This window comes from Pseudonaja textilis, chromosome 1 (genome assembly GCF_049901715.1).
Source record: "Pseudonaja textilis isolate UNSWEBS1 chromosome 1, rPseTex1.2, whole genome shotgun sequence".
Taxonomy (NCBI): Eukaryota; Metazoa; Chordata; class Lepidosauria; order Squamata; family Elapidae; genus Pseudonaja; species Pseudonaja textilis.
Window position 1 is genome coordinate 223550732 of NC_141990.1, and position 26064 is coordinate 223576795.

The following is a 26064-nucleotide window of genomic DNA, read 5'->3' on the forward strand; positions in this document are numbered from 1 at the left end:
CTTTCAGTTAGGGCCTTCATGGGAAAGAGGAAGCAATTGGCGGCCCGAGAGACCAAGATACCCGGCTGCTGTTTCGGCGGCGACATCGGAAGGTGAGTGCTTGTTTGGCTTCTCGCCAACGACTCTCTCCATCAACCCTTTGCGTTTCTGAGCCCGATCTCCGGACTGTCTTCTCTCTTCTGAAGATCTGCCGTTTGGGTTTAGAGCCTTTCATTTCCTTCAGTTGTTGCAAGACCTAACTTCTATCTCACTTTCCCTTTGCTGCAGTGTGCCTAAAAATTAGCCTTACCTCACTTATTTACGTTCACATCGCTTGTGGGCTAGAGAAGGAAAATCGCTTTCAGGGCCCTTTATGCAAAGAAATTACGGTGCTCAACTCCAGGGTTGCGGCGGCCACCTGCTTGCCGGGAGGAGTGAATGTGGTTGGTTGGATTAGTGGCTGTGGTGGGGCGAACGGAGAGCCACTTAATGGTACCGGCTTCTGCCAAAAGCGATCTTTCGGCCCCGGTGTATCTTTTGGGGAATTAGATCAGAGGAAATCCCATTTTCTAGGCTCTCCGGGAGGTGTGGAAGATAGGACTCTTTGAGAACCGGACTTTCTCCATCACCCTTGTGCCTTTTCTCGACTGTAGAAAAATGCTTCCGGTTTGGACTACGGAATGGTCACGCGTTTTTGGAGCCTGAGGCGGGGTTTGTGTGTGCGCGTGTGCCATATTTGGAAAATTGGAACAGCTGACGTGAGAGCTGGAAACCCCCTTCCACTTCCTTGCTGCTAAAGAGACCTTTGCCGCCTTCTCCAAGCTGTGATGTGCTCCAGAGATATAGGATTTTCAGCTGCCAGATCCTTACCCAATATAGTCCTGTGGGTTGGAGTTTGTGGGAATGGAAATGCAGGACATCTGTAGGATAATACAGAATTACCTCTATTTGAAGTGTTTGCTGGATGATCCAGGAAAGTAATTAATACCAGCATGCTTCTAGATCAGCTTCGTTCAGATGCAGCTGCTCAGGACATTTCATCCACTGTTGTAACTGATCGTGATCCATAAGAGCAGCAATATTATTTATTAAGTTAATTTATACTAACATAAAGTGTGTTCCATTTTGAGATGTGGTGATGATGACTTTCTCAAAAGTTTCCTTGGTTTTTAAAAAAAGAAGATTGCTGCTGCTTATTTTCTTGGCTCCTAACCATACTTTCACTTTCACATTTGTTTAATAACAACTTGTGATTTTTTTTAACCGTCTCATATTTTGAGGAGGGATCAACAAAATACTTCTGTAGGGTGTGGTTAGATGTTTGGTTGTAATATTATCTTCGAATTCAGCAGTCCCCAACCTTTTTGCACCAGGGACCAGTTTTGTGGAAGACAATTTTTGCACAGATGGGATGGTGGTGGTTTCAGTTTTGCTGTGCGGCACAGTTCCTAACAGGCCACAGACTGGTACTGGTCCACAGCCCGGAGTTTGTGAACCCCTCTTCTTATTGTCTCCTTTGCATGGGATATTGCTGTCCAGAATAGCCAACTGTTCAGAACAGGGCTATCCAGCCTTGTCAACTTTAAGACTTGTGGATTTCAACTCCCAGAATTCCTCAGCAAGCAAAGCTTTAAGACTTGTAGACTTCAATTCTCAGTTTTAAGACTTGGGAGTTGAAGTCCACAAGTCTTAAAGTTGACAAGGTTGGAGACCCCCGGTCCAGAAGATAGGCTCAAGATCCAGAGGATCTCAACAGACTTGGACTCGGCCTGTGTAACAAAATGAAATTCAATGGTGAGAAAAGCAAGGTTTTACATTAGGCAAGAAAAACCAAGTGCACAGGTATAGAATAGATGGGATCTCTACAATAGCAGTAACCTTGAGAGGGATCTAGAAATCTAGTGGACAATCACTTAAATATGAGCCAGTAGTGTGCTTCAACCACCAGTCCTAGGCTACATTAGCAGTGGGATAGATTTAGGATCACATAAAGTGTTAATATCACTTTATAATCTCTTGGTGAGACCACAGTTGGATTATTGCATCCAGTTTTGATCACCACAATATAAAAAAGATATTGAGACTTTAGAAAGAATGCAGAGTAACAAAGATGATTAGGGGACTGGAGGCTAAAACGTGAAGAACAGTTGCAGGAATTGGGAATATCTAGTTTAATAAAAAGAAGGACAAGGGGTCACATGATAGCAGTGTTCCAATATTTGAAGAGCTGCCACAAAGAAGAGGGAGTCAACTTATTTTCCAAAGCACCTGAGCGCAGGACAAGAAACTAATCAAGAGGAGAACGGATCTAGAAGTCAGGAAAAAAAATCCTGACAATGAGAATAATTAATCAGTGGAACAGCTTGTCTTCAGAAGCTGTGGGTGCTCCATCACTGGAGGTTTTTAAGAAGAGATTGGATGGCTGTTTGTCTGAAATGGTATACAGTTTCCTGATTAAGCAGGGTGTTGGACTAGAAAACTTTCAAGGTCCCTTCCTGTTCATTTACTCTATTAAACTTTATAGGCACAGTCTTTGCTAAATTCCGTGGATGTCCTGGGCATGTATGTCCATGTAGATTTTTGGGCAGCAATACAGAAATGGGTTGTCATTCCATTTTTTCAGGGTGTTCTGGGATTATCAAAAGGTCTCTCATTTATCAAATTTAGATATTGGGAATAGTATTTTCTTATCTATATGATAACTGGAAAGATTTCCTGTATTAAAGTGACAGTTATTTGCTCTCCACTAGCTGGATTTGGCCAACAACAGAACCCCAAAGTAGCCAAACAGGCTGAGATGCCATCTGACTCTTATTAGCCTTTTCATTTTTGTCTTTTGTTCAGGGTGTGGTGCAAAGTCATAAAATACGATATTAAGTGGCATCATCTCCATGTAGGTAGAGGAACTCCTTAAAAACCCGTTGTTTTAAAGACCTTTAAAAACCCATTGTTTTAAAGCATGGTTGCACAAAATATTGGAAGGTTGTTTTTTTTACACAACATGCCAGTGAGAAAAGAGACCCTTCCTCAAATTAGTGAGGGAGGCATGACTTGCAGAAAACAATTGCTGTAAAAAAAAACTTTTACAGGTTATCTGGGCATGCATTTGTGATTGTTGGCAAAACATTGCACATTCATGGTCTCTAGGAGATGAGGTTCACTGCACACATCAAGGAAGGATGCTTTGTTCCCACCGATGTTGTTAATAAAATATCCTCCAAATGTTTTGCACAGTTCTGATACAAAGAAACCTCTCAATAAATATGGTACCTCTCTCAGACGCAATTCAATCTAGTTGTATTTTGAGGTTCAAAATAGAATGACAGATGTAATCAAAAGTTTGCACCATGCCAACATATTTTTTTTAAAAAAAGAATAAAATTGCCATGTGTATTATTTAACTGCCATTTTGTGTATGTGTATGCTAAATCTAATGTTAGCATGATAACTTAGTCATTTAACTTTGAATGAGTTTAATGAGAGCCAGTTTGGTGTAGTGGTGAAGATACTGGCCTAGAAATTAGGAGACTCCGAGTTCTAGTCCTGCTTTATGCATAAAAACTGGCTGGGTGACTTTGAGCAAGTCACTCTTTCTTAGCCCAGCTCACTGCACAGAGTTGTTCTTGTTGTTGTTGGGAAGAAAATGGAAGGAGGAAAGAGTATTAGGTATCTTTGCCACCTTGAGTTATTTATCAAAGTAATAAAGACGGGGTATTGCAAAGCTCCTTGCAGTAATGCCTTATTGATACAAATTATTTGCATTATTTTTAGTGCAAGATGAAACCCCCAAAACTGCACAGAATATGCAATCCTTGCTTGTTCTCGAGTCTCAGTACAAAACTTGCCATAAGGCTGGGAGTGATCCACTGCTCTGCCAGACAATTAATAGATCCCTTTTGGAGCAGGATTATAGAAGGATGTGATTTGGAGCATCACACCCGACAGGCCATGCTCCGTAGTAGCTATAGATTATTGAGTAGAGAAGCTGCCTCTCTGAAACATCAAATTTCTTAAAGAAAGCAGTTACTTTTTATGGCCACATCTGCAGTCTTTTTTGGGGGGTGGGTGCAGGTTTGTTTTTCCCCCATCCCTGGGGATCACAGTAGTCTACCATGCAAATGGATGGGACAGTGATGTTCAGCTCCCTTTCTGTATAGATGCAGTACTTCAGCTTTTGGTGGTGGAATTTCAGCTTGGTGGTTGGCGCAGATGAATTCATGAAAGTAGGTGCCCATTCCTGCCTTCAGAGAGCAAAAACCCTTTCCCCAATACAGTGATGCAGCCCTTAATAGAATCCCTATTTGCTTCGGTTGTAGCCCAGGAATCCTTCTAAAGTCAGGGTGATTCTCCTAATAAGCTTATGCTTGTAGTGGACCTGCAGGCTTGGAAATGATACTTTGAAAGAATGGCAGTATCTTGTCTTCTTACGTCCATTTTTTGCTGGAGAAAAATGGCTGGAGATGGCCTACAGAATATTCAGCGTTGTGCAGAAAGGCAATGTTGCAATCATACTCGACTGACTTTATTAATTAATTCATTGTTCTAATTATAGCCCACTTGCTTCCAGGCAAACCAGCCTGTAGGGTTCTGGGTGTAGTGCCTCCAACTGTTGCCATGATGTGGTTTTCCCAGACTTGTGGGCTCCTCTTAGTTATCTCTGTCACCAGTGCAAGCCATCTTTCTCACTGCAGAGGGCAAACACCGATCCCTGAGGAGGAAATGAAATTGAGAGAAATATATTTTTCTTCTTAATTGATTATTGTGCCTAGTCTTTTTTCTCCCCCTCCCCAAAACGGGCAACGTGCCCTGTGTTCCCTTCCAACAGTTGAAATTATCTCTTTGCAGTTTTCTCCAACCCCGGTCCCAGAACTGCCGTCTCAGGGTATTTTAATCCCATTATGAGCAATAGGGAGGCCTGAGTCAGAGGCATGTTGTGAAATGAGTGGTCGTGGCCTGACTTGGAAACTGTGTTGCAATCCCAGAGCTGGAAGAAGAAGAAAAAAAACCCTCACGTGAGTCAGGAGCAAGTTGCAGCAAGCCACCAGGATGGTAGAGATTTAATTTAGGGCTGTGTCTGGCTGGAGCCCTGAAAGAGAAACTCGTTTCCTGCTTTCCTGCATTTGGAGTATCCAGAGGTAAGCCGTTCTCCCTCCCCTTAGGCCATTGCAGCCACTGAATCCTGACTTTGTGCAGTCCTAATGGCTAGGCAGTAGATACTTCAGTATTCATAACCAAACATCTGTCTTAGTTGATGGCGGGGTCAACATTTTGATTTTGCCTATTTCTCCTGTTGGTGGGTTCTCTGCTCCTCACCCCTTCCTGGTCTTTGTACTCCTCTCTTTTTGCCACTATTTCCTAGTCTTATTCCTTGGTCACCCGTGTTCTTTGGACACCAGCTATTATAAAAAGACACCCCCCTCCCACCCAGCCTCCATTAGGAATAGGCAGCGGTTTGGGGGAATTAATGCCTGCTAATGAAACCATTTTGTCTTACAGTCGCTTCTGGAAACAAGAAACGATGTTTCGCAGCGAGGAGATGTGCTTGGCCCAGCTCTTCTTGCAGTCGGCTTCATCCTATGCTTGTGTTAGCGAATTAGGAGAGCGAGGCCTCGTGGAGTTCCGTGATGTATGTGCTGGAAGAATTGGGGACGGCTTGGGTGGGAAGCTGAAACTAAGGATGTAACGGCTGTTGGGGCTTTTCATTGCTTGGTGATTGCAAGACAGGCAGCAATTGATCCATGGGTGTAGTTGGTTTCCTTACAAGGAAGTTGCTGTTCTTACAAAACGAGAGGCTCCCTTTTCAACTTTTTTTTTTTTTTTACACAAAGCTTATGGGGGCCATCAAGTAAAAGCGACAGAAATAGCGGGTTCCTAGTTGTCAAACAAGGATGTAGTCATATGCAGGCAACAGAAAGAATAAATAATACTTTCATTTGCTTCAGAAGTGGTTGTGCAGAAATGATCAACTATCACTCCTTATTTATGGGAAAGTTTTGGGATTGCATGTTTGTTAAGAGCCTTGCATGAATAGAAGAGATTGAAGGCTAAAAGAAGGGGTGTTTTATTCTTATTGAACGGATCTTGATCTGATGCATTAGGAGTTTTGATGCCTGGTTTTGGAGGGGCTCTCTTTAACCAGACTCTCATAAGCTTCTGAATAAGCCTCTTTTATTTTCAGCTGAATCCTCATGTCAGTGCCTTCCAGCGGCGCTTTGTGGGAGAATTGCGGCGTTGTGAAGAAATGGAGAAAACTTTCAGTGAGTGACACCTGCTTTGGGAAACTTGGTGGGGCTTTTCCTTTGCTGATGGAATTTTCAGAAGGTTGACAGTGAAACCTGGAAAAGAGGGGTGAAGTAAGGCCAGTAACATATCAGCTGCATTGGTGAAAACAGTTTTGTTAATTTATGGGCTGGCAGGAAACAAGCTTCTAGATTTTGGCTGTATGATATCAGGCTGCCCATACTTAAATAAAGCAAATCATAAGACTCTCTTTTTGTAATTAGAAACACATTAGATTAGTACATCATGAGACACTCAGCAGAAACTTTTCAATATTGAATTATAACCATTGGTCCTTGGCAAATGGTAGTTAGAATTCTCACGCAGGCCGCTTTTTACAATTCAATAGCATGCAGTTTTCTTTAACAGCTCACTTAGATGTGTTGAAAAAATATTGAAGGTATCAAATCTTGATAACAAATATCTATGCATGGTGGCATAAAAACATTTGAAATTGTCAGCCTATCCATTTATTGTGTTTCTTATTTGGAATAGGTGGTCTTTATCCATTTATTATGTTGCTGATTCATTTGAGGAAAATAACCCACTTTTAAAATTAAAAAATATAGCACTGTCCAACTATTTACAAAGTCTGCATTACTATTACTATTAATTTCCCATCACTCCTTATCGCCCATCCCCTCCCACTTGTGACTATGAATGTAACTTTGTCACTTGTATCCTTGTGATTTATATTGACTGTTTCCTAGTATGATTTGATTGCTTATTGTACCCTGTGACTATCATTAAGTGTTGCACCTTATGATTCTTGACTCTTGACAAATGTATCTTTTCTTTTATATACACTGAGAGCATTTGCACCAAGACAAATTCCTTGTGTGTCCAACCACACTTGGCCAATAAAGAATTCTGTTCTGTTCTATTCTATTCTATTAGAAAACAATTTCCTTTTAGGAAAGCCTTCTGTATCTCGTCTCCATTCTATAGTCACTAGTACTTTACTACGGCTCTGGTGATCCAATTTGGAGGTAGACAGAAGAAAGAACTGGGTTGTATCACATTCTTTGTCCTCAGATTAGAAAAACTTGTATCTTTCTTCTGTAGGAAAGTGCTCAGAATTTCATAAAAAATATAAACTGTAGAGTGTTTTAGGAAGTGAAACCATACAGAAAACTCCTAAGTTTCGTAAATCTTATTGCTGAAAATGGGAGAATGATTGTTGTTTTAACTTTGGTAGGCCACTGCAATTCATCAGCTAGCAGGCTGAATAATCCACCAAACTGTTTGGCATAACTTTTTGGGCATAATTTCTGCAGTCAGCAGGACTTGCAATATATTGAGTCTACATGGTTTGTTCAGCCTAGTGTTTTTCAAATTTGGCAAGTGTAAGATGTGTAGACTTCCCTCTGAATTCCCCAGCAAGCATGAATTCTGGGAGTTGAACTCGTTGCAACTAAAAATTGCCAAATTTGAAAATCACCGGCTCAGCCTAACATTGCCAGCCCAACTTTCCCTTAGCTCTCCAGATTTTGGATGGAGTTTTTTTCAACTGTTGGCAGGGATTCGACTTGGGTCCTTCTGCATGTAAAGCACAAATCTTACTGCTGAGTTCCAGTGCTAGGTGAGCTGCACTGAGCCTGCTGAAGCCCTTTTTGGAGCTGGGCTTGGAAAAAAATCTGAATTAAGACACCAAATCTGGGTCTTGGGCTTCTTTTTTAATCCCTCTTTTCTCTCCAGCTTTTTTGGCCCAGGAAGTACAGAAAGCTGGGCGGTCTTTGAAGCCTCCAGAGGAGGCTCTGCCAGCTCCCTTGGCCCGTGAGGCCCTGCGTATCCAGGAGCAGTCTGAGACCCTGTCCCAGGAGCTGAGGGAGGTGAGCCACAACTGCGAGGCCCTGCTGGGTCAGCTTCAGGAACTGCGGGAGCATATTCAGGTGCTGCAGGAGGGCCAGCGTTTCACTGGTCAGTTGGTAAGTAATCCCTTCCTCTTCCTAGTCCTAATTGACTTTTCTGAAAGTCAGGCAAATTTGGGGACTTGGAGGGAAAAGAGGGAGCTGTTGGGGAGGGTTGTTTGAGGCCCTGAGTCCAAGGGTTGAGCAAAAAGCTGGGGGTGAAACACCTTTTGCAACCAAATAACCAAAGGAGACTGGGAGGAGAAGCTTCCGTGGCCTTAATCCTTGTTTGTCACATCTACCAGCAGGTGCCCTTTGATTCGCCTGTCCGTTCTCGTGCTTCCTCTGAAAGAGATCCTCTGCTTGGCCCCACCGTGCCACACCACCCTGACCTCAGAATCAAGTGAGTGGAGGTTGAGTGAGGTTTGCTTGCTCAGATAAGGAACATTGGTGGAGGTGCTTGCCAACGCTTTTCTCACTGGCTGTATTTCAAGGGATAACATTTACTGGTTGGAGAGTGTTTGGACAGATTCCTTTCATGGGTGAGATGAAGTGCTCCTGTACTCCAAATGTACACTTAAATGTACACAACTGAATACATGGCATGTGCAGTGTTGCCTTGGGATACTGAACAATCAGCCTTCAAAATTTAATTTAGGTTTTCTCCCTTTCACCTTGCCCCTGAAGCTTTGTGGCAGGTGTGATACATCCATGGCGGGTGAATTCCTTTGAACGGCTGTTGTGGCGTGCCTGTCGGGGCTACCTTGTTCCTCATTTCACAGAGATGACAGAGCCTATTGAAAACCCATCCACGGTAAGATGGAATACAGTAAGAGGAAAACCTGGGCTGGTTGGCTGGGAATGGTAACACCTTAAGGCTGCGGCAGTTTCTCTTAACTTTGTGTCTTCCAAATGTGCTGGAACTGCAACTCCGCTCTGCAGTTGAAGATAAGAATACCTCTGGCTGGGTTGTAGAGTAAATAGCTACAGGCAACCTGGAGAGTCTAGATTCATACAGGGAGTGACCATAGTGAGGCAGTGTATATTTGTGAAGTCATCAAAGCCTGTCCTTTCAATTCGTGGCCCATGGTTGCATGTGAGATTCAAGATGGTATGATTAGATTACAGCAGCAACCGTTGGAAGACGAGAAAGGCTAGGTCAGGGATCCGATCACATAGATCTAATGGAGTCATTAAGAAGGGATCTAAAGTTGATAGTACACAATAATCAATCGATGGGCAGGCAGAAATACAGGCAGTCCTCATCTTACAACAGCTCATTAGTGACTGTTCAAAGTTACAGCGGTGCTGGGAAAAGGGACAGGACAGCTTTTCACACTTAGAACCATTGTAGCCGCCTCATGGTTACATGATCAAAATTCCTATGCTTGGCAACTGGTTCACATTTATGATGGTTGCAATGTCTTGGGGTCATGTGATCAGCTTTTGCGAACTTCTGAAAAACAAAGTCAATGGGGAAGCCAGATTCACTTAACAACGGTGTTATTAACTTAACAACTGCAATGATTCACTTGACAACTTTGACAAGAAAGGTCATAAAATGGGTGGAAACTCACTTAACAAATGTTTCACTTAGCAACATAAATTTTGGGCTCAATCGTGGTCATAACTTGAGAAACATCCTATACAATTCAGATTGTCGATATCTTTTGTGGCCTGCCTTAGAAGAAGACCCCATTCTCCTATCCTCCCTGTTGCAAAGGCTCCTGAGCAACCTGTCTTTTCCTGTGTAGGGGGAAAGCGTCACCTGGGTCGTCTTCCTCATCTCCTACTGGGGTGAACAGATTGGGCAGAAAATCCGCAAGATTGCCAACTGGTGAGTGCTCTGGATATTGTCTACTCCCTCTGTTGCCTATGGTGGGTGATGGTGGTTCTTACCTCTGACCATTGTCTCCTCCTACCCATTGTTTACCAATGCTTCTACTTTAGTGCAATCCAACCCAATAGGTGTATCATTCAGAGATATACAGATACATGTGAAGTGTGTGTGAGCGTGTATATTCATATATATATATAAACACACACACACACACACACACACATAGAGTGGAACCTCGGGTTGTGACCGTTTATCCATTCCAGGAGTACGGTCGCAACCCGATTTGGTCATGACCGGAAGCAGAACCGACTGTGCATGCACGGACAAAAATTTGCACAGACTGCACATGCGTGGAAAGCGAAATCGTCGTGGAAAGGGAGTCTGCCGCAGCTGGGTTTGTTTGCCACCCAATTTTTGAATTGTGACCTGATTCAAAAATTGGGTGGATTTTTTGGAAGTTTTTTGGAACCTGAGGTTCCACTGTATATAAAATGATTCAATATTTATTCAATATATATTGAATATATGTGTGTGTTGTATTCATATTTAATATATACTTTACATGTATCTGTGTATCATTCATTCAGATATTGCCACTGTCATAATTGAGAACAGTTGCTAAATGAAGGAGTCACTAAATGGGGACTATCTGCTTCCCCAGCTCAGCCTCCCCATATGCACATCTGGCTTCCCCATAAGAAGTCTGTGACTGACCGCACTCATAATGCGTTGTGTTCCTCCTCAGCTTTCACTGCCACCTGTACCCGTATCCTGAGAATGAGGCTGAGCGCACGGATACCTTGCGTGGGCTGCGAATTCAAGTGGAAGACCTCAACATAGTAAGGATTCTCTGCGGGATTGGGGCAGCAGAAGTGTGCAGGAGGCTGTGGTGGATCCACGGAAATAGAAAAGCAAGAAGTCTAATAGTGGCAAATTCTATATAAATATTGTCACTTCAATTTTCCCCTTAAGATTTATCAGCAACATTTTTCCATTTTATTGACCGCCGAGCACAAGTTATACATAGAATCCAACAAGGATTTGCAAGACTCTTTTGGATTTTTTCCCCAAATTTTTTTAGTTTATTGAAAAAAAGGTTAAAATTCAAAATGCCAAAATATTAAACACACACACACACACACACACACACACACGCATGCACGCACACACACATACACGAAAGACATTAACAAAAAAGAGTCTTAAAAAAACCCCAAACCAACATATATACACATAACATCCTCCCTAGTTGAATGCTGATTGGTATGATACAACAATGTTGGTTTCCCCGTGCAAAACAGGTCAAAAGAATTTTAAGCTGGTAAATGACTAAAACTGCTTACAAATTGTTAGCCTGTCATCTGTAAGCTATATTAATAATAAAGTAATTAACAGAAAAATAATAGTAATGAAAGTATTATGTATGAATATAAAAGTAATAAAAAATGTGAACAGTAATAGGAGAAAGACAAAGCTGAAGTTCCAAAAAAATTCCAGAAATATACCACAACTTCAATCCCTAATCATCCCAAATATTAACCTTAATTGGTCCTGGATCAAATATTCAAGTTTGTTTCTTTACACTGTGTCTTATCAGTTGCTGATTGACTACAATAAGTTCAGTCTTCAAAGCAAAAGCTTTGGCTTTGGAAGATTCCTTTGTTCTAGATGAGAATCGTGCAAAGTAGTGGCATTTGTCCATGAGTTCACCAAATCAAATGTTATTTTTTGAAAGCCAGCAGTGCTTTTTAGATATCATATTTGTCCACCATTCCTGTAAAATGCTCATTTTTTTCCCTTCAAAGCAAATAAAAGGCATTCCTCTCTTAGTTCTTGAAATCCAGAGGTATTTTCTTCTTCTCTATTTTCTGTTTTACCCAAGTCTGATTTGGAAGGGTCTGTGTCCTTTCTGTACCCTATTCCTTTTTCCTATTTGTACCCCTCACTTCTTATAATAAATTGTTTCTATTTCTTTCACTAATTTATAAACATAATCAGAACATTCGGGGAAGGTATTAGTTTAAAAAGTGTAGATATGGTGAGATCAGAATGGGAGGAGAACGTTGTGGGATACAGCAAGGAAGTTTGGTTGTGGCCCCAGTACTTTTTACCACTAGTATATGATGTTTTATTCTTCGATTGTGGTTCACCCAGAGTTTTAAGATAGGTAGGCATACAAATGTTTTGAATGAATAAATGAATGAATGAACGAATAGCCCTGAGATGGGATGAGGCTTCTGTATTTTGTAGATTTAGGTTGCTCCGACAGTCACTGCTCTGAGCATCTTCTTCTATTGCTAATTAAATAATATAATCTTTAAATCACTCTGCTAATGAAAGCTATGAACTCACTCTGTTTTGTGTTGCCCCCAAACTCTTGCAAACAGGTATTGGGCCAGACAGAGGAATACTTGGACCAGGTGCTTCAAAAAGTACTTACAGTTCTACCTGCATGGCAAGTCCAGATCCAGAAGATGAAGGCTATCTACTTCATCCTCAACCAGTGCAGCTTCAGCATCACTGATAAATGCCTCATTGGGGAGGTCTGGTGCCCTGTCCGTGACCTTCCTGCTGTGCAGCTGGCTCTGCGCGAAGGATCGGTAAGTGCCCCTGGATGTCTGCATGGAAGTCTCTTGTCATCTTACTGCCTGAGATGCTGTTGGGTCGCCAACCTTTTGGACCTCAGAGACCACCAAACTCATAATTTTAAATCCCAGGGACTTTTGACTTGACGGTGGCTTGCTGATGTTGGTGGAGATCTCTGTCTCTCATACATGCACACACACATACACACATAGAGGCAGGGGTGGGATTCAAAGTTATTAACAACCATTCTGTGGGCGTGGCCTAATTTGTGGGTGTGGCTTGGTCATGTGACTAGCTGGGCATGGCTTGTATGTAAATATAAATATTTATGTAAATATTGAATTTTTTATTTAAAAAAGAGCAACTTTTACCCAAAATCAAGCAAAGCAGGCAGGCAGATTGAGTTGTTCACAGCATTACAGATTCATTCAGAGATCTATCTATCTGGCATCGGCTATCTGAGTCTGCACTGACAAATAGAACCTAAGGAAGGTTCGGCTCTGCTTAAAAGCAGAGCCAAAGATCTAAAGATTAGCTAGAAAGCAAGAAATCCAACCGTTTCCTGCTTTCTAGCTAATCTAAATCTCCAGGCACAGCAGAACAGCTGATGGTCAGAAAAAAAAAGGAAAAATAGCAACTTAGCAGGCAAGTTTTCCAGGTAAGGAGTGGGTGGGGAGGGTTCTTGCGGGCCCTGTGAGTGGCACAGCCTTGTGTTTCTGCGCAGCCTGGATTAATTGCTTTGGGGGGTGCTCTGGGGTGACATTTCTCTGTGGACCACCAAAAATTTTTCGTGGACCACCACTGCTGTGGACCACGAGAAGAAATGTATTGCTTTTTTCTCAATAAGATTAACTCATTCCTCTTTGCACAAGTAGCTGAAAGGAAATTGCTTTGGCTTACACATTAATCAGTAAGAGCCTCCCTATCCCACCCCCCAATGTTGCAGGATTGGTGCCTCTATTCTCAGATAGCTGGAACCTGCCCTCCTCTGGGACTTGCCATTCTGGCCATCCTCACTCAAGCTGAGTTTTAGTAGGGAGGTATCGTCTTTGAAGATTGTGTTTTTTTCTTTTTCAAAATTCCTTAAGCCTTGTGCTCTTAAAGCATACAAGTACTTTTTATATGTTTTGGCTGCATAGCAACCAGTACCTAGTGAACTGACATTGTTACTAATATGTAATTAATTTGCTTTCCAATTTCCCTATAGAGCAGAAATTTTTTAAAAAAGGTTTCTGATCCTCATGGGTATAAAAAATGCTTGGAAATATGTAAATAATGTATATACTAAAACCTCAGAAGCTAAAGAAAAGGCTGAAAAATTACATTGGCTGGAAAATGTGAATTCAGGGACTTGCATAGCTCCTGGATCCTCCTTGTAAGTTGTAGGTAGTATTACCTGTAGTATTCAGGTTTCAAAGCTGTGACTTTTTGATATACATTTAGTTTATTTTGAGATGGGACTTCAAGCTTTCCAATTAGTCCACAGAGTTCTGGATTGTGAGAGGTAGCAAAATGTAATCATGGAAGATAAATTAGAGTTTGCAACCCTGGAAACTTAATTTTTTTGGAAAGCAATAGCTGAGTAGTGGCCTCTGCAAAGAATTGCACTTGTCAGTTGCACTTGAGTGCCCCAGATGCTTTTAGGATGGGTTGCAATTTGTCTTTGGGTGGATACTTGGAGAACTCGTTACTCTGCACTCTAGGCTGTCAGGGTTCTGACAGTTGCCCTAATTAAATCATGAGCCTCGAGCCAAGCTTCAAAAGAACCCAAAAGATTTATTAGGAGCAACATGTCTGGCTCTAACCCATACAAAGCCAACTCTGAGACACACAATTTACTATCACCTATAACCCTGTTTCCCGCCCAGCCCTCTGGGTGTGTCACAAATCATACTTTGCAACAAACAGTGAAGGATTTTCATGGGTAGAAGATCCAGTAGCCTAGGCTACAATCTCCACAAGATAAGCATGGAATGTACTTCTGGCCTTCATCTGCCTCACTGCTCCCTCAGGTCTTTCCCTCCTCCTTCTTAATGTCAACTCGGAAATAGGCACAGGAATGATTTATGAGTTGACATTGATGTGGAGCCACTGCAAACCAGTTCAGAAAGAGAAGGAGGGGGAAAACTGGCCAACCCCAAGTACATCTGTTGCCTAAACTGCCCTGGGTGGTCTTCTTTTGTTCCTACAGCAGCGCAGTGGTTCTGGAGTGGAGTCCTTTGTTCACCGAATTATCTGCACTGAGAGCCCGCCAACACTAATTCGCACCAATAAATTCACTGCTGGCTTCCAGAACATTATTGATGCCTATGGGGTGGCCAGCTATCAAGAGATGAACCCAGGTGAGGAAATGTGCTTCATCCCTCATCTCTTCACCCTTGGAGGTTTGGTCCATTGTTTGATACTCATTTTCTTACTAATGACGGGGGACAGTTGCAATAACAGATATCACATCTCCTCTCTTCCAAACATGGGTAAGCCATGTGGAGAATAAGAGAGAGAATAAATCCAGCAGGAACAAATGTTGGTTCTAGAGATTGTATAAGCCTAAAAGGATGGATTATGAGATGATGAGATATGTTGATTACCCTCGGTTCTTTTGTGGTTCCAAAAAAACAACCAAGGCACAGGGAAGGTGACAGTTTAGAGTCTTTAGACTGACTAAAGCAACAGGGCAAGTAGCTGTGGGATTTTCCTTGGGCTTCTCAGCTAATGTCAACTCTCCTTCACAGCTCCTTACACCATCATCACTTTCCCTTTCCTCTTTGCTGTCATGTTTGGGGATGTTGGCCATGGACTACTGATGTTCCTCTTTGCCCTTTGGATGGTGATTTTTGAGAACCGGCCTGGAATGAAGAAGGCGGAAAATGAGGTGAGCCTTGGTTGAAGAGGATCTTTCCGTGGAATGTGCACTTTAAGTAAATGGAAAAGAAAGATGGTCTATTTCTTCCAGATATCTGGAAATAATTTTAGAACCAGTTTGTCCCTTTTTTCCCCTTAAAGACCACAAGATGGTGCTACCTCTTTTTTAAAACCTCAAAAAACAAATGTGAGTTAGTTTTGGTTGGCAGATAACCTGCCCCCAATTTGGGTCTCTGACTAGTTGGGAAGCTGAACACTTTCAGAAACCAGCATAATAACTGTACGTGGGCTGCTGAGTATCATCTATACTTAATGTTACTTTCCCTTATTAGATCTGGCAGATGTTCTTTGCGGGCCGCTACCTCATCCTCTTAATGGGTGCCTTCTCTATTTACACTGGTTTCATCTACAATGAATGCTTCAGCAAGGCAATGACTATCTTCCCCTCTGCTTGGAGTGTCGCTTCTATGGCCAACAACTCGGACTGGAGGTACCAGAGAATCTGTCCCTAAAGCCAAGAACTCTCCTTCTCATTGGGAGAGGCCATAGTCATCACCTGAAACTCTTCTTTTCCTTACAGCTCAAAGTATATCATAGAAAGTCTTTCTCTAAACCTGGACCCCAATGTCACTGGCGTCTTTAATGGTCCCTACCCTTTTGGGATAGATCCGGTAAGCTAAGTGGCAACTTGAAACAAATAGCCATGTGGGTTACTGCTGCTTGATGTGTGCTGGGATGAACCAGGCATATTTAATCATGTTGAACAAATTTGAAGTTCATAGGCTTCCGTTGCCTTTCAGTCGACCTAAAATAGCCAACTGTGAGGGTTTCAATGGGAATTCTCAATACAATGTGCCTGTCTTCCTTAGTTATATCCTGTCTTTCCTTCAGGAGCTGAAGGTGGTATATGTAGTGTGCTCCCTCCCAATTTCTTTCAAGAATGGCTGTAGATTTTCTTGAAAGAAAAGACTCCCTTTGTGGGGAGAGCTGGCCTCAGGCAACTCCACTTTTGTTGAGCACTTTGCTGCAGTGTAGCTGCATCAACAATAGGTGGTTATATAATTGATTAACTAACATGAACAATGCAATGATGCAGCTAACAAAAGGTAATTCCCCACTTAATCATTTTTTTAAATAAAGTTTTATTTGGGTTTTCACACATACAAAATACAAGTAAAACATCTTTTTTGAAAATAGCATGGTCCTGGGTTGAACTTCTTTGTACAGACACAAAACTCAATTTCATGCTCCTTTTTGTGTTCTATTCCATATCTTATACTATTTTACATTTTCTATATAGTTTTTCCCCTCTTTTAATTTTCTCAATTTTATTTTGATTATCTCATCTCAATTCAAATCATTATATTTATACTTTTGTCTGTTCTGTTTCAATTTCATATTATCTTTTCTCATTAAACAAATTTTCTCCTGTAGTTACTAATTGGAGTATAACATCTTTATAACTTTTAATTATATCCATTCAACTCTTATTTAAACTTCAATATATACCTTAACGTTATGACCTTCAATATAATACATAATACATAACTTCCAATCGAATTCTGCTTGGTACATTCTTATAATATACACTATATTCTTTTTAAAAAAAGATTATAAATATATGTAATTATAAACCCTTATTCCATTCCAATTCAGTTCTATCATTAATAATCATTAAAATCTTAACATCTTTAACACTTCTTTTCAATTAAATATCATACTTCCTTAAAGACATGTATAATCTCCATAATTAATTTTTCCCTTACTTCTCTTCACATATGTTTTATAAATCATTAAATATTCATTTTGTTACATTTGTTTATTGACAAGCATTCCACTGAATTACAATAGCTATTTTATCAAATATTTTAATCATACATTGTTTCATATTTTCTAAAATTATTTCTGTTTCTAATATAACAATACTATCTTATGTACCTTTGCAGAATCCCTTTTTCCATTAAATTTTCAGCCATTATCTCTAAATAGGCCCTGTTTCTCTATATTTTGTTTCTGTCCTTTATAACTTCTTTGCCTTTCTTCCCTCTCTTCTTCTCCCTCCCCCTTTTACACCCTTGTCTCTCTACTTCTAATTCTCTCTTCTGCATTTCCTTCTTTGTTGCTTTCTGATTTTATACTTATTTTTCACTCTTTTTTTTTTAGTTGTTTTTCCCAATCTTAAACTTTCCATTCTCTTTTTCCCGCTTTCCTTTTTGTTGTTTTTGTTGTTTCTCATAATTCCAAATCTCCATTTCTAAAAACTGAAATACGAAGCCAAAATAACCTCTCCCTTCTTGTGCATCTTCTTTGTACTTTTTAAGTTCCATTTTCAGTTCTTCTAAAAGTGGAGCCATTTTAAACAGTTTTAAACAGCCACCCAATTGATTTTAGTCATTCAAATACAATAACCAAAAATCCAGAGATCATCAAGTAATCCAAATAGTCCCAAGTTATTTCTTCTTATTTCTTTTTCCACTTTCTCTTCCTGGGGTTTTTGTTGCAATATTTCAGTTAAAATGTATCTTTTGGAAATCTTGTTGAGATTTTGCTGTAAGTTCTTTTTAATTCCAGGCAGTCTCCTCCCTTCCAGATCCTGCCCTTTTATTGTTTTTCCTTTCCTGTTTTCAAAAGCTTTTGATTATCCAGAAATTTTTATTATCCCTTTGACTTTTTATTTTCAGCATTAAATGCCTATTAATGTCAAAGTGGATTTTTTTCCAATTTCTTGCTTAAGTCTCTTAGCTGTCAGTATAGGAAAAGGAGAAAAAAAAACCCAAATCTTTTCCCTTTTCTCTCTCCTTCGCAGCTTAAAAATCTTCTTAGGGAAGAATGTTATTGGTTTTTTTTTAATAGTTTCAATTCCAGGGTACCTTATTTGTTGCTTTTGCTGTTTGACCCAGTCAACCAAAATATTATCTTCTTATCTTCCTCCTGCACATTCTTTTCCGGTCGAGTTCTTCTTTGTGGTGGCCATTTCTGACCACTGCTACAACCACCTTCGGGAAAGGGAGTAATGGCCAGCTGCAGAGGAAAGATGCGGCTCTCGTCAACCCTGCAGGCAGTCTCCCCCTTCTTCACCACCTCTACAGGGTGGCTTAGCCCTGAAACCAGCCGGCTTAAGGCGCTCTAGCAGCGAGCACAGATCGAAGCCTCGCAGAGACGAGGTTTCGGTCTGTCGCCGAAGAAGCTCAAACCGGAAGTCCCAATTCCCCACTTAGTCATTGAGTTCTCTTGGTTTCTTTGGCCCAGTCTGTATGGCAGAGATAAAATGAGGGAAAGACCAGTATATACAGTCTCTTAAGCTTTCACAGGGGAAAAAGCAATGTAAATGCAGTAAGTAAGTAAGTAAATAAATTTTTTAAAAACCAAACGGTTTGAACAGAATGATATGATGGGGTGTAATAAAACATTTTAAATACAGTTTGAAAGTTAATTTCTCAACAGATTTGAATTTCTGTTGCGTTTATTGTAACACTTGCTGAATATCTAACCATGACAGCATGTAATTTCCTAATATCAAACACCCCTTTGCTGGTGTCCATATGTATTGGGCTATAACGTCAAGCAATTAGTTCCAGCAATCTGATAGGGAATTCTGGGAGATAAAGTTCCAAATCAACTGAAAATCTCCTGCTAGGAGAAAACTGACTTAAGACAAAACAAAATTAATATCAGTTTATTATCTCACTGTAACCCTGAGAATTACAGTTAATTTTAGGTAAATATGTAATCTCAGATTCAATTTGGGGTTGTCATACGCATTTGCAATATATTTATTTCCATTCCCATCCTTTGTTTAAGTGTACAAAGATATAATTAAGAAAGCTGCCATCTTGGCATCCATATATCATAACCAATTATATGAAAGAACAGATTTTCAAACTGTTTTGATGGAAAAATCTTTTTTCACTCCACGTTGGTCTTTTATGTAGGGATGTTACTTTTATATCCAAAGTCCAGTTGTAAATAAGACCACGCCAGAATAAAAATTAATTTGATTTTTCTCTCCTCTGCTCTCCTTTTATTTGTTTCCCTTTCCCAAACCTGAACTGCCATGCGTGGGATTTTTCTCCTCTTCTCTTATGAACCAGATCTGGAGCCTGGCTATTAATCACCTCACCTTTCTAAACTCCTTCAAAATGAAGATGTCTGTAATCTTGGGCATTTTTCACATGACCTTTGGAGTGTTTGTTGGCATCTTCAACCACTTGTAAGTATCCAGTTGATGTACCTCTGCTTGGTCAACCAAGAGGGTCTTGGAAATTTTACTTTGATTGCAGTCAGCAGAGGGGTTTTTAAAAGAGAGTTGGATATATTTATGGAGGGTAAAACTGCTAGTAGCTAGAGATAATGACAGATATATGCTTACCCCCCCTCCTTTAGAGGCTGAGTAACATAATGGGGGATGAGCTGCTGCTTCTCAGGAAGCATCTGGGTAAACCAGTGATATTGGGCTGGATGTGTCTCTGATGGTTTTGTTGATGATTTCTCCTGTCTGTCTGGTTTGCAGCCACTTCAAGCAACGATACAAGATCCTGTTGGTTTTCTTTCCAGAGATCACTTTCCTTCTCCTGCTTTTTGGCTACCTTGTAATCCTGATATTTTACAAATGGTTTATGTACGATGCTTCTAATTCCATGTTCGCCCCTAGCATTCTCATCCAATTCATTAACATGTTCCTGTTTTCAGAGGGTGCTGGAAGTCCTCCTCTCTACAAGCACCAGGTAACTGCTTTTAGCATCGTATCCTATCTTTTGATTACCTATTTAGAAAGTATTCCTCCTTTTCATTCTCCCTTGTTGTTTTTCTTTCCAGAATTTGTTGTGTTGAATGGGACACTATTTGACAACGTGCTTCTAATAATACTTATTTGGAACAAATAAGTATTATTTGATACATAAATTATGAAAGCTGCTTTGGGATAAAGTGTTCCCTTGAAATCTGATTTTTTTCCCATGGTTCACATTCTTAAGGCTGCCAAATGTGTCAGTGATTTTGATAGCATGCAAAATTAAACATGGGCGTATTAAAGCAACAAGCGAAAACAGAAAATGAAGATGGTTTCCCCAGTAAAAAACTATTTAGATTGCTCAGATAGGAACCCTGTGTCCCACACTAATCAGAGCCTAGGGAAATCTCTGTGTGACGCTATTTGCTAGAACAGGGATGACAACAGAAAAAAAAGGGTCCAATTGGATGGCATTGTTTTATAGATGGGATCTTATGGAAGGAGATAAAATCAGTAAGAAAAAGGATTAACCATAACACTCTCTATCTTCAGATAACCCCCTCTGGGACTGATAATTATATGTACCAATTTGGCCATCCTGTTCACAATCAAATTATGAATGAAAGTAGCCTTGTTACATATTAAGATGGCTTTGTTCTATTCAATCATTGATATTCATTTGCATTTATTTTTTAATGCTGGATTTGTGACCAGGTTTTTTTAAATAAATGTTATTGGAGATGAATTTTCTGTCCAAATGTTGATGATGGTGGTTTCATGAATCAATTTATCATTTGGTTTTGTAATGATGAATAATGTGCATGCATCAACAAGAAGTACAAAGCCATAAGACCTTTCGACTATAGTTATAGATTGAGAATCTGAACACAAATATAATTGTAGCTATTAAGAGCTATCAAAAACTGCCTTTGGTATTTATTGTGCTGGCGCAGTGGTTAGAATGTAGTACTGCAGGCTACTTCTGCTGGCTGGCTGCATTTCGGCAGTTCAAATCGCACCAGGCTCAAGGTTGAGTCAGCTGTTCATCCTTCTGAGGTCAGTAAAATGAGGACCCAGATTGTTGGGGGCTGACTCTGTAAACTGCTTAGAGAGGGTTGTAAATCACTATGAAGCGGTATGTAAGTCTATTGCTGTTGTTATTGTCAAAAAACTCAAGCTTATCCATATTCATATCCAAATTGCCAAATCTTACAAGATACTCTCATCTAAAAATCTTATATGATCTACTGTTATTTGAGCTGGGAATACCGCAGTCTCATGAGATTTAGCACTGTCACAAAATTTATGCTATTTAATTTTTTTAATAATTAGTTTTGGGCTTCCATGGGTGCCCATATGGGGATGCTGCTTGCTATTTTAGATGCTGCTTTCTTACTTTTGCTGCATTTTAAATCTGTCAAGGAAAATACTTAAAATGGAACTAAGTAATCAAAATATTATCAATGCCACATTTAATATCCGGAACATATTCCCTTCACTGAGTAACACACTTTCAAACTTATTGTGCTGGTAAACATTTTTTAAGACAATCTTGTCGGCTGTAATACTTAGAGGGAAGCATTGCATGGTTTCCTAATTTTCAGAGTCCTATTTTGTTAGCTTTGCTTTGTTAATAAGACAGTATATGATTCGAGTGTAAAAAAGATCCCGATCAATAAAGTTCAACAGGATAAGAATTGAAATAAGCTGTTGAGAAAGACAGGAGGGGATTAGAGGATACTGAACTTGTCTTTGTTTTGGTATCTTGTTCTGATTGTGAGATCCAACCCAGAAAAGTTTTTTTTTTAAAAAAATCCTGTAACGTTATTTTAGTTTTGAATGCTGTGAGATGCGGCTGCAGTAACTACAACTGTCCTCTTGCTCACCACAGAAAACAGTGCAGATGGTATTGATGTTGGTGGCTGTGCTCTCTGTGCCCATCCTGCTGCTGGGGACACCCTTTTATATCTGGTACAAACATCGCCAAAAAGTTCCTAAATCTCAGGTAAGAATCACTTCCTGGGATTAATATAGGACTGTTGTCCAAACTGGTTCCCTTGTTCAGTTGCCAGCTATGTGGATTCTAAGACTTTTGTTCTCTAAGGCAGGGGTCCCCAACCACCAGTCCCCGGACCGGTACCGGTCTGTGGAACAATTTCTACTGGGCCGCCGGTTTGCTGGGCGCCGCCATCTTGTTTTGATGAAAAAGTGCTTCCGGTGAGCTTTTCTGGGTAGAAAGCGGCATTGGGTGCTGAAAGAATCCTCGCTCCTTAGTTTCATCGGGGGGAGGGGGGGGCGACTTCGAACAAAACCAAGGCGCGAGGATTCTTTCAGCACACATGGCAAGGCGAGCCGAGCGACCGTCCCGAAACCGTCGCGAAGCCCATCGACACAGGTACAAAGGAGGAGTTGAAGGTGGTGGGGAGAAGTGGGGGACGGCTGGCTGGCCGGTCGCTCGGCTCGCCTTGCCATGGGTGCTGATGCCGGTACCAGGCCACGGATGATTTTGTGATGCCGGTACTGGGCCGCGGCACAAAAAAGGTTGGGGACCACTGCTCTAAGGAACACTATTGAACATCCTCATGGTACATGCCATTGAGGAAAATTTGGGACTTGGGTAGGGTGGGGGGAATCTTTCTCTTATATAATCTGGGTGCTAAATCTGTGGGATGAAGCTGGGTGATATTTGAGCAGCCTCTTCTCTGTTGGTTGATGTGTTCTGGGATGTTTGTAGCACAATCCTTCCATGGCAGGAGAGCGACAATCTCTGCTGAACTCAGAGGAACGAAAGAGATCTGTGAACATTGCTGAAGGTGACATGGATCACATGGAAAGCAACCAAGAGGAGGAGGAGGAGGAGAAGGTAATACTTTTACTTTAATTTGGTTGTGTGGCCAGAATTTTGCTCCATGTCCTCTCTCCCAGCTATTGGACCTGTACTTTGTGCAGCTTTGCCATAACCTGAAGACTTTATTTTCACTTAAGTGATTTTTTTTTTAGACATGGTAGGAGAATAGAAGAAAGGCTAAAATTGATGAAAGAACTGGCATAGAGAGATAGATCAGTACTTATCTTTTGAACAGAGGGCAGGGGTGGGGTTCTACCGATTTGCACCTATTCTCTAGAACCGGTTTTTAACATTCTAAGCAGTTCGGAGAACCGGTTATTAGAAGAAATTACTGGCCTAATCTTGTAAGGAAGGCAGGAAGGAAACATTCTGGTGTTGCTTATAGAAACTGCCTCTCTGTTAAACCCTTATTGCATTCTTGGCAGGACTGGACTTCCTGTCTCAGGAACGTTTTTTTCCCCTTCCTTTGCTGATACAATGCTTGTGTGGAGTGACCATTCAAAGTTACAGTGGCACTGAAAAAAGTGACTTATGACCATTTTTCACTCTTATGACTTTTGGAGCATCCCCGTCATGAGAGGCCAGGCAAGGAGACGCATGCCTCGATGTGAGTGATATTGAGTTGGCCACACCAAGCCAATAACATGACCACCAAGCCATGCCCACCACATAAGCCATGTCCACAGAACCAGTTGTTAAAAATTTGAATCCTACCCCTGACAGAGGGGTGCAGGCAGCAAAGACTATGAAAGCTGCGATTATGTCAAAATGAAAACATCTCTGTTATGGAATTGCATAAAAAGAAACAATATTTGTGTCCCAAGATTTGGATTTAAGACTGCAGTGATACAGGTAGTCCTTGAGTTATGACCACAATTGAGCCCAAAATTTATATTTCTAAGTGAAACGTGTTAAGTGAGTTTGCCCCCATTTCATGGATTTTTTTGTTGTTGAGAGAGAATTGTTGCATTTGTTAAGTTAGTAACATGGTTGTTCAGGGAATCTGGCTTCTCCATTGACGTTGCTTGTCAGGAGGTCACAAAAGACGATCCCAGGACACTGTAACCATCATCAATATGCCCGGCATCTGAATGTTGATTATGTGACCATGGGAATGCTGCAATGGTCAATGGGTGAAAAAGGGTTATGTCACTTTTTTCAGTGCTGTTGCAACTTCAAATGGTTACTAAATGAATTGTTGTAAGTAGAGGGCTACCTACACTCATATCATTTGCATCCCAACATCACTGATATTTAAAGGCTACCTTCTGATTGGAATGATTTGTTCATCAGTGTCTCTATTTGCTGTCTGTTTCCCCCTCTGCCTCTCATTTTTCTTTTATTTCCTTTCTTTGGATTTTGGGGAAAGCTCCAGGGGGAGGAGGTTGGGCTTAGTTGAGAGTGCCTGGCTAGTCCGCACTGCCAACCTAATTCTTTTCCCTCTTGCCCATAGTTTGACTTTGGTGACGTGTTCATGCATCAAGCAATCCACACGATTGAGTTTTGCCTGGGCTGCATCTCGAACACGGCCTCTTACCTGCGTCTCTGGGCTCTCAGCTTGGCCCACGCACGTAAGTTCCTGGGGAAATGGGAAATAGAGAAGGCTTTCTGTGGCTGCAAACCTCTGTGCTAGGCTGATTTATTTCTTTGGTGAGCATTTTTCCTGAAACTCCTGGGAAAGGTGATGGTGGCTGGGTTTGGGTATTGCAGCAAAAAATAATAAATCATGTGGTTTGTCTGGTTTTGGTTTCGTATAGTATGGCTTCAGGTGTAGTTTGTTGTGTGAACCCAGACAAACATGACTTATTCAACCAAAACAAGGTTAAACAAACTTTTAAGCCATCATGTATAATCATTGCGTGTGGGTTTTCATATTACACTAAGCAATTATTTGGTCAACAAAGTACTCAACAAGCTTGACACATACCATATGCTATAAATGATGTCAGAATGTATATAAAGCCAGTGATTTGGCATCCGAATTAAGTCTGATTAAGATAGTGCATGTCCTATTGGCAGAGATTTCTAGTATGCAATAGGAAGAGAATTTGCCCCTTTGTAATCTTTGCTAACTCTTGCACTTATTCCACAGAGCTCTCAGAGGTCCTGTGGACCATGGTGATGAGGAATGGCTTTTCGATGATGGGCTACCAAGGCGGGGTTATCCTTGTTCCCGTCTTTGCTTTCTTTGCAATATTGACTGTGGCAATTTTGCTGGTGATGGAGGGACTCTCAGCTTTCCTGCACGCCCTTCGTCTTCATTGGTGAGACATTTAGCAATAGACCTATATACCACTTCACAGTATTTTACAATCCTCTCTAAGCAGTTTACAGAGTCAGCCTATTGCCACCAAATAATCTGGGTCCTCATTTTACCCACCTTGGAAGGATTGGAAAGATGAGTCAACCTTGAGCCAGTGAAAATCGAATTCCAAACTGCAGGCAACCGGCAGTCAGCAGAATTAGCCTGCAGTACTGCACTCTAACCACTGCACCACCATGGCTCACACATGCATGGGAAAGGGAATTCTCCTGGCAAACACCAGAACATTTTGTGTAAATGTTACTGCCTTACTGGACTTGGATTGGTAAGTTCTTCTATGTCCATGATGGCGAACCAATGGCACGCATGCCACAGGTGGCACGCAGAGCCATTTGTGTCGGTACACAAGCCCTAGCCAAACTTACCTCACTATGCATGCACACGTATCCCAGCTGATTTTTGGCCTCCCAGCTCAAGGGAAACCTCTGCAGCCTTTGGAGGCCGAAAAACAGGCCCGTTTCATCACTTCCTGTATTTCTGGAAATACTGGAAGTAATGAAACGGGCCCATTTTTTGGCCTCCAAAGGCTGTAGAGGCTTCCCTCAAGCCTCTGGGAAGCCAAAAAAGGCCTTAAACATGCCAAAAATCAGCTGGGAAGTGCATGTATGTGCAGTGCAGGTAAGGGGGCGGGGGAGCTGTGCACATTGCCTTCTGGGTGCTTGCACATGAGTGCGCCCATGCAAGCACTCACACAATTTTTGGCACAGGAGCCCCAAAAGATTAGCCACTACTGCTCTATGCTGTCATAGAGACGATAAGTGATTCTTG

General features: G+C 41.2%; 1 protein-coding gene across 7 annotated transcripts in view; it reads left to right on the forward strand.

The window, feature by feature from the left end:
• Positions 1–26064, forward strand: part of TCIRG1 (T cell immune regulator 1, ATPase H+ transporting V0 subunit a3) — a 27331-nt gene continuing 1267 nt past the window's right edge. The window contains exons 1-20 of one of the 7 annotated variants that reach the window (XM_026707933.2): positions 1–92; positions 4825–5114; positions 5476–5605; positions 6158–6236; positions 7957–8186; positions 8414–8511; positions 8796–8922; positions 9863–9945; positions 10694–10787; positions 12336–12548; positions 14726–14876; positions 15267–15406; positions 15729–15886; positions 15977–16067; positions 19488–19606; positions 19907–20120; positions 22017–22130; positions 22860–22988; positions 24427–24544; positions 25066–25237. In XM_026707933.2, the coding sequence (XP_026563718.1) occupies positions 5498–5605; positions 6158–6236; positions 7957–8186; positions 8414–8511; positions 8796–8922; positions 9863–9945; positions 10694–10787; positions 12336–12548; positions 14726–14876; positions 15267–15406; positions 15729–15886; positions 15977–16067; positions 19488–19606; positions 19907–20120; positions 22017–22130; positions 22860–22988; positions 24427–24544; positions 25066–25237 (2438 nt within the window). In that variant the 5' untranslated portion in view covers positions 1–92; positions 4825–5114; positions 5476–5497. Of the gene's footprint in view, positions 93–4824; positions 5115–5475; positions 5606–6157; positions 6237–7956; positions 8187–8413; positions 8512–8795; positions 8923–9862; positions 9946–10693; positions 10788–12335; positions 12549–14725; positions 14877–15266; positions 15407–15728; positions 15887–15976; positions 16068–19487; positions 19607–19906; positions 20121–22016; positions 22230–22687; positions 22817–22859; positions 22989–24426; positions 24545–25065; positions 25238–26064 lie in introns of those variants that run through there. The other 6 variants (XM_026707934.2, XM_087920675.1, XM_087920676.1 and 3 more) reach the window with 6 other exon arrangements.